Below are 13,156 nucleotides of genomic sequence, written 5' to 3' on the forward strand. Positions count from 1 at the left end.
TAGTTGTGCTGAAGTCAGCTTTAAAAAAGTTTTACAAATTATTTATATCACCAGCATTTATAAACTTACATTGGAGTATCCCCTATGGCAGACATGAACTTGTCTTCCACACAGGAGTGTGAATTTCAAACGGGGTTGCCTGAATGGGTGATTCTATTTGAAATCTTCACCCCCTGTGTAGAAGATTATTACAGTCATGTCTTCCATAGGGTGTATGGATTTCAACTTGAATAGCCAAATATACCTCCTAGCAGAGTACGGTATGTGCCAGAAAGTGTTAAAAGTTAATTATAGCGAATTTTATTATCATCACATTATTGCTCAGGCTTGATTTCCTTGGGCATTGGAATTTCTACACAACTTGTTGCACCTAGCTACATTTGGCAGCATCACTGGAGTCTGCTGTGGGTGTCATTTCTCATATATATATGTGCATGTGCTGAAAAATTCAACGAGAGTGTTAAATTCACCTAACTTACTGAAGACACAAGGTGATGTATTAAAAATTCATGTTGAGTTGCACAAGACAAGACTATACTACCAATGCATAGTGATCCAAGTACATGTGCATGTGATATCTTTTGCTTGTAATACAAAGACAATAAACAGCCAACAAACCAAGCTGCACTCAGTTGAACCCCTGGGGTTTCAACCAGGCCCGTACGCAGGATTTCATTTGGGGGTGCTGATTTTGAAAAAGTGGACTTTTTTTCCAAGGTGGAGGGCAATTTTGTGAAAAGTGGACTTTCTTCTTAAAATTTGGACCTTTTTTGTCAAAAAAAGCGTAAAAACCTGATTTTTTTGCTCGCTATGCTCGCAAAATCCTGAAATTTTGTGACTTTTTGTATACTTGTCCAAATTTGAACACCCCCCCTGCGTACGGGTCTGGTTTCAACCATAAATTTGCCCAATGAATGAAACCTTTCATTTATAATCAACACTGTTAACAGCTTTCAACATATCACAGTTAAACTATTGAGGGCAGTATTTCACACTGTACATACCCAATCATGGTAAATCCTCAAAAGGTGGTAGATGCTGTGTATGGATGATTAGAGTAAATTGGGGTCTGAAGACTGGAAATGAAGATTATAGGGCACTTTTCTGCACTGAACATTATATACGGTTCATCAGTAGTAGTGTCACAAACCGCTCACGGAAGTATCCTCGCCTCCTCGAGCCACTTCCGGTCCTGCTGGGACTCAACCCCACGACCCTGGGATTAAGAGGCGAGCGCCTTACTTCCTGGACTCACTGCCAGCCACTATATGAACGCCTAACCCTTTTGGATGGGTGGATCCGCCTGGTGTTAAGAAACAAAAGGGACCACCGCTGCCACCATTTTTGTCACAAACCGCTCACGGAATTATCCTGCGCCTCCTCGAGCCACTTCCGGTCCTGCCGGGACTCGAACCCAAGACCCTGGGATTAAGAGGCGAGCGCGCTAGTGTATAGACCAAAAGAGGACTCCCCCGTCAGGTCTACATGTATAACACTAACACACTTATACCTCCATTACAGTAGAACCAGAGGGAGGGGCTGGAAGCATAGGGTGTTAGCACATGTTCAGTTAAAATCGGGATGGAAAAAATGAAACATGTTAAATCAGCCCTTTTTGGATAGTTTACCCTAGGGCTTTTTCCCACGTGACCCAAATATCATAAGAAAAATTTCGTGCAACCGGAACCCACAGCAAAATACAACTGTTACTTTTTGAAATTTACCAGTGGTGTACCGAACAAAATTTCCAAAGGGTGCACAATATCTAAGTCGCCTCGCTGCCCGGCTGCCAGAATCACTTAACCTGGACAAACGCGAAGCGCGCAAATATTTGCAATTTTTAATGCTAAAAAATGGATCAAAATGGTGTAACATGACCAATACGATGGTACACTGCACTTTAATTTTTTCTGGCAAGTCTAGCGATCCCTTTTGGTAGAGGCTACAAACAACAAAAGGATAACAACCCGCAGTTTTGGGAAACAATGCTCTTTCCCATTTAAATAGGACCAAATTCTCAGTGGCCAGGCTTTTGCCCCCTTGAAACATGGAGGCTGGTAAGGCGGTTATTAGGCGTACAAAGCATAATTTGTTGTTAAGGTATGCAGATTGTCAGCGACTTCCCCTGTGTACGTGTAATTTGAGCAATTACATAAGTGGTAATTTTCGCGAGGGTTTTATTTTCACGGTTTACACGAATGGTGTTCCATCCGCGAAATTAACATCTTGTGAATATATGTAATAATGTATTGCAACTTTAGTGCAAGACTAGGCAATCGCGAAAATAACAATTGAAAAATGTCTCTGTAACTCCAAATCATAAAAATAACTGTACACCTAAAATATATACAGTATTAAACCTAGTTATCAGGCTTACCTTGTCTGAATATGGCACATCAGTCAAATCGATCCCCTCCTGCTCCAGTTTCTTCTCAATCATAATATCAAACGAGGGCGATTGTGCATGATCTCGTTGCGCGCCTCGTAGAGGCAAAGTTGGTATACAATGTACATTTGGCATAACAGTAGCCACCTCACGATGATGATGGTGGTGGCGCTTGTGTGGTGACACACTGCGCGATTTTCTGTGACGTCTTTGAGCTGCTCCCCTTGCATGCGCTGGACATAGTGTTTTTTGCTGTGGAGGCGTTTGTGGAATCGCATCGCAGCTTTTACCCCCGTACACATCCGTAAGCGAACTCCTCCTCCAGTAATCAATATCATCACTGATTCCACTGGGCAGCGGTTCTGAAGGTCTCCTTTGCTGACAGATCATCACGTCGTGAGTGAAATACCTTCGTTGTGGAGGCACAGGAGGCGGTATAAGGGTAACTGCGAAACAACCTCAATCCCAGGATCACTATGTACTCCTGACTCTGTTTCATCAAAACTGTAATTCCGTCTTGCAGGCGGAGGGCGGAACATCCCGTTGACAGTTCCGCTATGAGCGGACAACATATCAACTGCTCCAATGTCTCTGTGGTGATTATGTGGATACGGACAACTCGGATAACTCGTCCAATTTAAGGCCTGCACTATATCGCGTCCTTCGTGCCTGTGATAAATAGGCTGATATGAAATTGGCTGTTGTGGCTGTTGTCTTTGTTCCGTTGGCACAGGACTACCCCGTCTATCACCAGGCAATTCTGGGACAGGACTACTCCTCAACTGTCCTGGACACGGACTGCCCCGTCCTGGTATGGGACTTGCTCGTCGTGTCCCTTGGTCCACTGGGACGGGGCTACCACGCATATTTGGGTGGTAGTGACCGTTTCTTAGGAGTCCATTGGAATTATTATAATTTTCATTGTTCTGTTCTTGTTCTTCTGTTATTGCCTCCTGGCTACTTCTTGATGACGACATGGCTTCATCACCTGAATGGAAAAAAACATAAAATTCTGTCAAATATGATTAAAATTCAAAGTTACTATTATATTCTACTTCTTCTTATTCCTATATAAGTGCTGTACCTCAATTTGTGTGTATTATCGAATGTGCTTTACGTGCACAGTTTACTAATGCACGATCCTGGAACCTAGGATTGATTGCAGATATCAGAACCGGGGATGGTACTCCTTTTCTTTTCAAATAGCTCTGATGCTTAACATGCACAAGGTTTGACTCTTCCTGTACACAGGACCAACAGCTTCATGTGACTTCCAAACAATGAGACATCGCACATACATATACCTATAATTGCATGTGCTAAACAGTGTATGGGGGTGAGAAGAAATTCTACAATTTTATGATTCTGTGAAGTAACTGACCACAATTGCAGGATTTAGGAACATTCTGGGAGAGGAAAAGAATGCCTCTTTAATTACTGTGTACACTTTAAAAACCCTTCTGGTGCATTACTACAAAAGGGTGTAAACATTCCTTTTGTGAACACATTTGCAGGGAGACCCTCATCTTCGCAATACATCAATCTCTTGCATAGGCCATAGGCCATACCCAACGCTTGACCGTGTTTTTTCACACAGATTTGTGTTCAGATGTAATATTTGCGTTTGCGTTAGCGTTGATGACCCGGAATTGTAAACGGGGTCATCCATAACAAATTTTGGAAAACTTTGGTTTGAAAAGGTCTATAACTACATACCTTCTAAAGGCTTTCGGTGAGCACTGTTACCCTCTGCATTATAGAACCCTGAGTCACGCTCAACAGAGAGCCTACTGAGGAGAAGGTGCTCGGCAACAACGGTTGAGGTCGAGGAGTTTCGGGAAGCTTGCGATAGACGAGTGGCGGTCACTTCATCTGTGAAGACAAAGAAGTTATACAACATATTAGCAGTTTTGATTTACATTTACAACTCTCCAATATCAGGTAGTTCATTATCATGCAGCTTGTTTTGAACAGGAGTGCAAACCAGGAAAGTTTACTGTCTACACTGTTTAAGGTCAGAGCAGAAAACAATAGGCAGTGACAAAGCCATATGGAGCATGATGGGGGGAGTAAATTCTCTCCAGTTACAACTCTTGCTCCCTGAAACACCCAAAGATTTTCACTTTTTGTAGCAATTTTACACAAAATTGGTTGATTTTTGCCTTCCCTAAAATTCACTTTCCCCACCCCCACCCCATGTTTTCTTTCTGGTCCTGCCACTGACAATATGCCCAATATCAATAATAGATAAATATATTATGTGTCACCCGCTTATCAAGAAACTTCAAGAGGTAAAATTTGTCTTCAATTTACACCTCAAAAAGCTTCATCACTGTGCATCACTCTGTGTCATTTTACCCCTCGCCTCCCACTCTTCTATGTGCATCATCTTTATTGTCCCAATACTAACCTGATTTAGGATCTCTGAGTACCTTAGCAGCTGTCGTGTATCATTTTTATTGGCCCAATACTAATCTGATTTAGGATCTCTGAGGACCTTAGCAGCCGTCAGTAGTTCTATTCTATGTGCATCACCTCTATTGGCCCAATACTAACCTGATTTAGGATCTCTGAGGACCTTAGCAGCCGTCAGTAGTTCTATTCTATGTGCATCACCTCTATTGGCCCAATACTAACCTGATTTAGGATCTCTGAGGACCTTAGCAGCCGTCAGTAGTTCTATTCTATGTGCATCACCTCTATTGGCCCAATACTAACCTGATTTAGGATCTCTGAGGACCTTAGCAGCCGTCAGTAGTTCTATTCTATGTGCATCACCTCTATTGGCCCAATACTAACCTGATTTAGGATCTCTGAGGACCTTAGCAGCCGTCAGTAGTTCTATTCTATGTGCATCACCTCTATTGGCCCAATACTAACCTGATTTAGGATCTCTGAGGACCTTAGCAGCCATCAGTAATTCTATTCTATGTGTATCACCTCTATTGGCCCAATACTAACCTGATTTAGGATCTCTGAGGACCTTAGCAGCCGTCAGTAGTTCTATTCTATGTGCATCACCTCTATTGGCCCAATACTAACCTGATTTAGGATCTCTGAGGACCTTAGCAGCCGTCAGTAGTTCTATTCTATGTGCATCACCTCTATTGGCCCAATACTAACCTGATTTAGGATCTCTGAGGACCTTAGCAGCCGTCAGTAGTTCTATTCTATGTGCATCACCTCTATTGGCCCAATACTAACCTGATTTAGGATCTCTGAGGACCTTAGCAGCCGTCAGTAATTCTATTCTATGCGTATCATCTCTATTGGCCCAATACTAACCTGATTTAGGATCTCTGAGGACCTTAGCAGCTGTCAGTAATTCTATTCTATGTGTATCATCTCTATTGGCCCAATACTAACCTGATTTAGGATCTCTGAGGACCTTAGCAGCCGTCAGTAATTCTATTCTATGCGTATCATCTCTATTGGCCCAATACTAACCTGATTTAGGATCTCTGAGGACCCTAGCAGCCGTCAGTAGTTCTATTCTATGTGTATCACCTCTATTGTCCCAATACTAACCTGATTTAGGATCTCTGAGGACCTTAGCAGCCATCAGTAATTCTATTCTATGTGTATCACCTCTATTGGCCCACTACTAACCTGATTTAGGATCTCTGAGGACCTTAGCAGCCGTCAGTAATTCTATTCTATGTGTATCACCTCTATTGGCCCACTACTAACCTGATTTAGGATCTCTGAGGACCTTAGCAGCCGTCAGTAATTCTATTCTATGTGTATCATCTCTATTGGCCCAATACTAACCTGATTTAGGATCTCTGAGGACCTTAGCAGCCGTCAGTAATTCTATTCTATGTGTATCATCTCTATTGGCCCAATACTAACCTGATTTAGGATCTCTGAGGACCTTAGCAGCCGTCAGTAATTCTATTCTATGTGTATCACCTCTATTGGCCCAATACTAACCTGATTTAGGATCTCTGAGGACCTTAGCAGCCGTCAGTAATTCTATTCTATGTGTATCATCTCTATTGGCCCAATACTAACCTGATTTAGGATCTCTGAGGACCTTAGCAGCCGTCAGTAATTCTATTCTATGTGTATCATCTCTATTGGCCCAATACTAACCTGATTTAGGATCTCTGAGGACCTTAGCAGCCGTCAGTAATTCTATTCTATGTGTATCACCTCTATTGGCCCAATACTAACCTGATTTAGGATCTCTGAGGACCTTAGCAGCCGTCAGTAATTCTATTCTATGTCTATCATCTCTATTGTCCCAATACTAACCTGATTTAGGATCTCTGAGGACCTTAGCAGCCGTCAGTAGGCCTAATTCTATTCTATGTGTATCATCTCTATTGTCCCAATACTAACCTGATTTAGGATCTCTGAGGACCTTAGCAGCCGTCAGTAGTTCTATTCTATGTGTATCATCTCTATTGTCCCAATACTAACCTGATTTAGGATCTCTGAGGACCTTAGCAGCCGTCAGTAATTCTATTCTATGTGTATCATCTCTATTGGCCCAATACTAACCTGATTTAGGATCTCTGAGGACCTTAGCAGCCGTCAGTAATTCTATTCTATGTGTATCACCTCTATTGGCCCAATACTAACCTGATTTAGGATCTCTGAGGACCTTAGCAGCCGTCAGTAATTCTATTCTATGTGTATCATCTCTATTGGCCCAATACTAACCTGATTTAGGATCTCTGAGGACCTTAGCAGCCGTCAGTAATTCTATTCTATGTGTATCATCTCTATTAGCCCAATACTAATCTGATTTAGGATCTCTGAGGACCTTAGCAGCCATCAGTAATTCTATTCTATGTGTATCATTGGCCCAATACTAACCTGATTTAGGATCTCTGAGGACCTTAGCAGCCGTCAGTAGTTCTATTCTATGTGTATCATCTCTATTGTCCCAATACTAACCTGATTTAGGATCTCTGAGGACCTTAGCAGCCGTCAGTAATTCTATTCTATGTGTATCACCTCTATTGACCCAATACTAACCTGATTTAGGATCTCTGAGGACCTTAGCAGCCGTCAGTAATTCTATTCTATGTGTATCATCTCTATTGGCCCAATACTAACCTGATTTAGGATCTCTGAGGACCTTAGCAGCCGTCAGTAATTCTATTCTATGTGTATCATCTCTATTAGCCCAATACTAATCTGATTTAGGATCTCTGAGGACCTTAGCAGCCATCAGTAATTCTATTCTATGTGTATCATTGGCCCAATACTAACCTGATTTAGGATCTCTGAGGACCTTAGCAGCCGTCAGTAGTTCTATTCTATGTGTATCATCTATATTGTCCCAATACTAACCTGATTTAGGATCTCTGAGGACCTTAGCAGCCGTCAGTAGTTCTATTCTATGTATATCATCTCTATTGTCCCAATACTAACCTGATTTAGGATCTCTGAGGACCTTAGCAGCTGTCAGTAATTCTATTCTATGTGTATCATCTCTATTGGCCCAATACTAACCTGATTTAGGATCTCTGAGGACCTTAGCAGCCGTCAGTAATTCTATTCTATGTGTATCATCTCTATCGGCCCAATACTAACCTGATTTAGGATCTCTGAGGACCTTAGCAGCCGTCAGTAATTCTATTCTATGTGTATCACCTCTATTGACCCAATACTAACCTGATTTAGGATCTCTGAGGACCTTAGCAGCCGTCAGTAATTCTATTCTATGTGTATCATCTCTATTGGCCCAATACTAACCTGATTTAGGATCTCTGAGGACCTTAGCAGCCGTCAGTAATTCTATTCTATGTGTATCATCTCTATTGGCCCAATACTAACCTGATTTAGGATCTCTGAGGACCTTAGCAGCCGTCAGTAATTCTATTCTATGTGTATCATCTCTATTGGCCCAATACTAACCTGATTTAGGATCTCTGAGGACCTTAGCAGCCGTCAGTAGTTCTATTCTATGTGTATCATCTCTATTGTCCCAATACTAACCTGATTTAGGATCTCTGAGGACCTTAGCAGCCGTCAGTAGTTCTATTCTATGTGTATCATCTCTATTGTCCCAATACTAACCTGATTTAGGATCTCTGAGGACCTTAGCAGCTGTCAGTAATTCTATTCTATGTGTATCATCTCTATTGGCCCAATACTAACCTGATTTAGGATCTCTGAGGACCTTAGCAGCCGTCAGTAATTCTATTCTATGTGTATCACCTCTATTGTCCCAATACTAACCTGATTTAGGATCTCTGAGGACCTTAGCAGCCGTCAGTAATTCTATTCTATGTGTATCATCTCTATCGGCCCAATACTAACCTGATTTAGGATCTCTGAGGACCTTAGCAGCCGTCAGTAATTCTATTCTATGTGTATCACCTCTATTGGCCCAATACTAACCTGATTTAGGATCTCTGAGGACCTTAGCAGCCATCAGTAATTCTATTCTATGTGTATCACCTCTATTGACCCAATACTAACCTGATTTAGGATCTCTGAGGACCTTAGCAGCCGTCAGTAATTCTATTCTATGTGTATCATCTCTATTGGCCCAATACTAACCTGATTTAGGATCTCTGAGGACCTTAGCAGCCGTCAGTAATTCTATTCTATGTGTATCATCTCTATTGGCCCAATACTAACCTGATTTAGGATCTCTGAGGACCTTATAGCAGCCGTCAGTAATTCTATTCTATGTGTATCATCTCTATTGGCCCAATACTAACCTGATTTAGGATCTCTGAGGACCTTAGCAGCCGTCAGTAATTCTATTCTATGTGTATCATCTCTATTGTCCCAATACTAACCTGATTTAGGATCTCTGAGGACCTTAGCAGCCGTCAGTAGTTCTATTCTATGTGTATCATCTCTATTGGCCCAATACTAACCTGATTTAGGATCTCTGAGGACCTTAGCAGCCGTCAGTAATTCTATTCTATGTGTATCATCTCTAATTTGTAAATCATCTAACTGTTGTTTTTCTAAGTGTTTGAAGTCATCTAGAGTTGTGATTTGATGAAGTTGAAGAATGGACCAATATTGCTGAAAAGGAAATTTGAAAGACAGAAGCAAAATAATGAGTATTTTCATAGCAAAATGTCAAGTTTCCAGGCACGCATATACAGAACTCCAGCAACCGGGTGGAGGGGGGCACAAATTTCTTGGTGAGCTAAGAAAGGATCATGTGCAAGTATATGAGAGCCGCCATCACACCGTGCTTGCGTGATGCGGGTGTCTGAAGGGTATCAATCAATCAACAACAACAACAACAAAACACCTTGGATTACGGGTCACTTTCTGTAGTAATTTAATCTTAGTGTGGTGCTCATTTTTGTGGGCAAGTTACAAGTTGGGCAGCTTTGGGTAAATGGACTGGTTGAATTTACTACACACCCAGTTAACACATTATTTACTGCACCACAAACAGGCATGAGACTGCACTTTCCTAAAAAAAACTGAAAAAACTGAAAATGCGCGTGAAATTGGGCAAAAAGTACCAAAAACAGGCTGAAATTAAATAAAGTTGCGGAAATTTTGACTATAAAAAAAACTGAATTCAGTTTTTAAACTGAAAATTCTCATGCCTGCACAAAGCTGAATTGTGCTATTCCAGGTGAAATCCATACACCCCCTGTGGAAGACATGACCTTAACATTCCATACACGGAGTGTGAGTTTCAAATGGGGTAACCTTTAAATGGGTAATTCCATTTGAAATCTACACCCATTGTGTGGGAGATTAATGTCATGTCTTCCATTTAGGGGTGTATAGACTTCAACTAGAATAGCACAAGGCCCCCCCCAAAAAAAACCATGTTTGGTTGCCCTCAGGGACTGACCCAAAAAATCAGAAATCTTGGGTCAGGTTTTTGGTTTTTTTAATCACTTTTTTAGAAGAAACCTTAAATTTGGACACTATCATGGACATTTTGTATTTCCATTTAAATTTTTACCATAAAATGATCAAGCATTTGTCAATACTAGCCTTAGTTTTCAAAATGGAAAAAAAATTGAGGAAGAGCCCATGAAAAAAAAAAAAAAGGACCAACCTACTGACCCTCCAAATTTTTGTCTTGGAAGGGCAACCAAACAATTTATTTTATTTATTTTGGCCTAAAGTTTAAACTATCTTTGATATTTAAGGTCTGCTGCTCTAACAATCTTTTTATTCAGGTCTTCCAGGGGATCCAGTACATTTGTATTGTTGGATTTCCTGAATAAACAATGAATAAATAAAATAAAAAGTAACAAATGAAAATGTTCATATGCTTACTTCGCATCCTATTCTTTGCAGTAGCTCTTTTAAACTTGACAACTTGAGAAGCGCCTCCACGCCCTCTATCGTTAGCGAGGCAGGACGCATCTTCTTCTGTAACCTTGCTATATCGGATTTGTTGAGCACATCGAGGTAGACAAATTTGATTTTTCCTATGTAACCATTGCAAACTCCTTCCCATCTGCCATCTTCTGAATTCCTGTTTGTAATGTACACTATATCTCCTTTCTGTGGTTTGAAATCAAAGAAAATGGGAGGGGAATATGAAAGCATTACTTGAGAAAAGTTCTTAGTGACTATATCGTTTGGCAGATGGCCGAATCCGGAATTAGTCTTTTTCATAAATTCATGTATTATTTTGAATTAGAAAACAAGGGATTTAGCTCCAAATGGCAGCATATCATTTTTTATCGTTGATCAGTGTCAGCCATGCCATGCTACACTGTTAGCTAACCCTGTATGATGAGTCAAAGAGTCCCTCCTTATGTCTAACTTCCATATTTAGATTAATTTGGCACACTTGTACTAAATAATTGAAATGTGTGCCCTATCAAAATTGGAGAGGCGAGTGAAACATGCATGCAATATACTTGAAGCATAGACTCCACCCTGTATCTCACCCTTTCCCCACTCTCCATCTTTCAATGTTGGAGGGTCTCCAGACCTGATGACAACATGGCTTTGTCCAACATTGAATTGGGGAGCGAGGGCAGAGATAATACCAAAAGACAGACAAAGAATGCCAACATTTTTCCAGGATAACAGGTGTCCTCATTTACCACACACACCCTACTCACCTTCAATTGCAGTTCTTCCTTATTGTATAATGACATTTGGTCTTTATTGGCAATGGCTATATTACAAAAATGTCCTGTGTATTCTCCAAATTCGTTGAACATTTCTGTTGGGACTGGACGGGCAACATCGCACACAGGTTCTGAAAGAGTAAATAAGCACTATGAATTAGTTAGTGCAAAAGGTTAATAAAAATGAAATTACACTTGTTGGCTTAACATTAACATGTACATGAACACTGCATTTCAAACATTTGGGTTGAAAAAAATGCTTTGGGCATTTATTAGGGTGGGGCAACTATTAGAGATTCTTAGTCAGTAGGAGTGGTCTGGTTCATAGACACATAATCTGATTGGACAATCACATGATTTTGGGTGCTGTCTATCAGACCGTAGACAACGCCACATCATCATGAGTGTTGATAACACATAACACGCTTGTAGAGGTTTATTCATAGACTAGTGCGGAATATGTGCACGTGCTAGCAGTACGCGCAACAGAATATGTGAAGTTGTAAACAAATTTTATAATAAGGAGAGTTTTTATGACTGTAACTTAATTTTTGCTTTAAAAAATAGTTTACAGTTATTGAAATAATATTTAACTGACTAAGAATGTGAATAAAAGATAGGAATTTTTGTTTTTACTACCCTCTACCTATGATAGACGACAGGCAGGTCCAATATTTTTATCGTATGTGCCGGTATCCACTACATTGGTCGATAGTCAAGAAATAAATATAATTTGCAAGATCGGGATGTTCTGTTCATTGAGGGACTTTTTGTCACTATCGATCCATGTTGCAATCGATAGCAAATCAGTACAGAAAATTGAAATGGAAGAAATGCATTATGGGAAGTTTAAGATATCTTCTCAGGGTACTCATCATTTTGATACAGACAGCCTGTATGAAGATGAAAATGTAGATAATATTTACATGTATATGTCTGCTATCATGTCATCGCTACCATCACTTGATTCCAATATCGTATCCTTATAATCAACTTTTCTCCATCAAATTTCTTTGACTGATTTCTATGGCTGACAATGCAACCCACACTTGCTGCATAACCCAGTATGGTGATGGTTATTTATACCAAACCGAGTCTCCCATCCTTGCAGGAAGTGAGTGCACCAACTGACACCAATTTTCCCATCTTCAATGCGATTACATTGAGAAGGTTAACAACAGGCCCATAGCCAGGATTTTTTTTGTGGGCGCAGGGGTGCTGATTTTGAAAAACTGGGCTTTTTTCCAAGGGGAGGGGGGCAATTTTGTGAAAAAAGGACTTTCTTTCCCAAATTCTGACCTTTTTTAACCAAAAAAGCTTTAAAAATCCAATTTTTTGGCTCGCTACTCTCGCAAATTCTTAAATTTTGGGACTTTTTGTATACTTTTGTAATGGCTACGGCCAGCCATAGATACATGCTATTGACATTACATACTGGTACATCACAATATCAGTACGATATTGAAGTTCAATGTCCAAAATCTTTAATCTTAAATAGTTCATAGATGATAGACTGGTCCAATATTTATCGTAATCCCTCAAAACATTGGACCTGATTATCGTCTATCACATATTAGAAAATAGTAGAAAAAAAAAATCCATATTGTTTATTCTCTAAGTGACTGTTTGTGAATGTCCCAGAAACTAGAAATTGGGTTCATTTTGCCATCTTTAGTTCCAACATAGAGTCGCATTCATCATTTGTTAATGTTCTCTTGGCACTAAGCACTAG

At 40.4% G+C, this 13,156-nt stretch overlaps 1 protein-coding gene across 1 annotated transcript in view; it reads right to left on the minus strand.

The window, feature by feature from the left end:
• The window catches only part of LOC140140864 (SAM and SH3 domain-containing protein 1-like), a 117,454-nt gene that overhangs the window by 31,942 nt on the left and 72,356 nt on the right, over window positions 1-13,156 (minus strand). The window contains 6 exon segments of the mRNA XM_072162613.1: window positions 2,378-2,772; window positions 2,775-3,374; window positions 4,103-4,258; window positions 9,232-9,385; window positions 10,616-10,846; window positions 11,416-11,555. Of these exon segments, the coding sequence (XP_072018714.1) occupies window positions 2,378-2,772; window positions 2,775-3,374; window positions 4,103-4,258; window positions 9,232-9,385; window positions 10,616-10,846; window positions 11,416-11,555 (1,676 nt within the window).

The sequence above is a fragment of the Amphiura filiformis genome, chromosome 19, assembly GCF_039555335.1.
Source record: "Amphiura filiformis chromosome 19, Afil_fr2py, whole genome shotgun sequence".
Lineage (NCBI taxonomy): Eukaryota > Metazoa > Echinodermata > Ophiuroidea > Amphilepidida > Amphiuridae > Amphiura > Amphiura filiformis.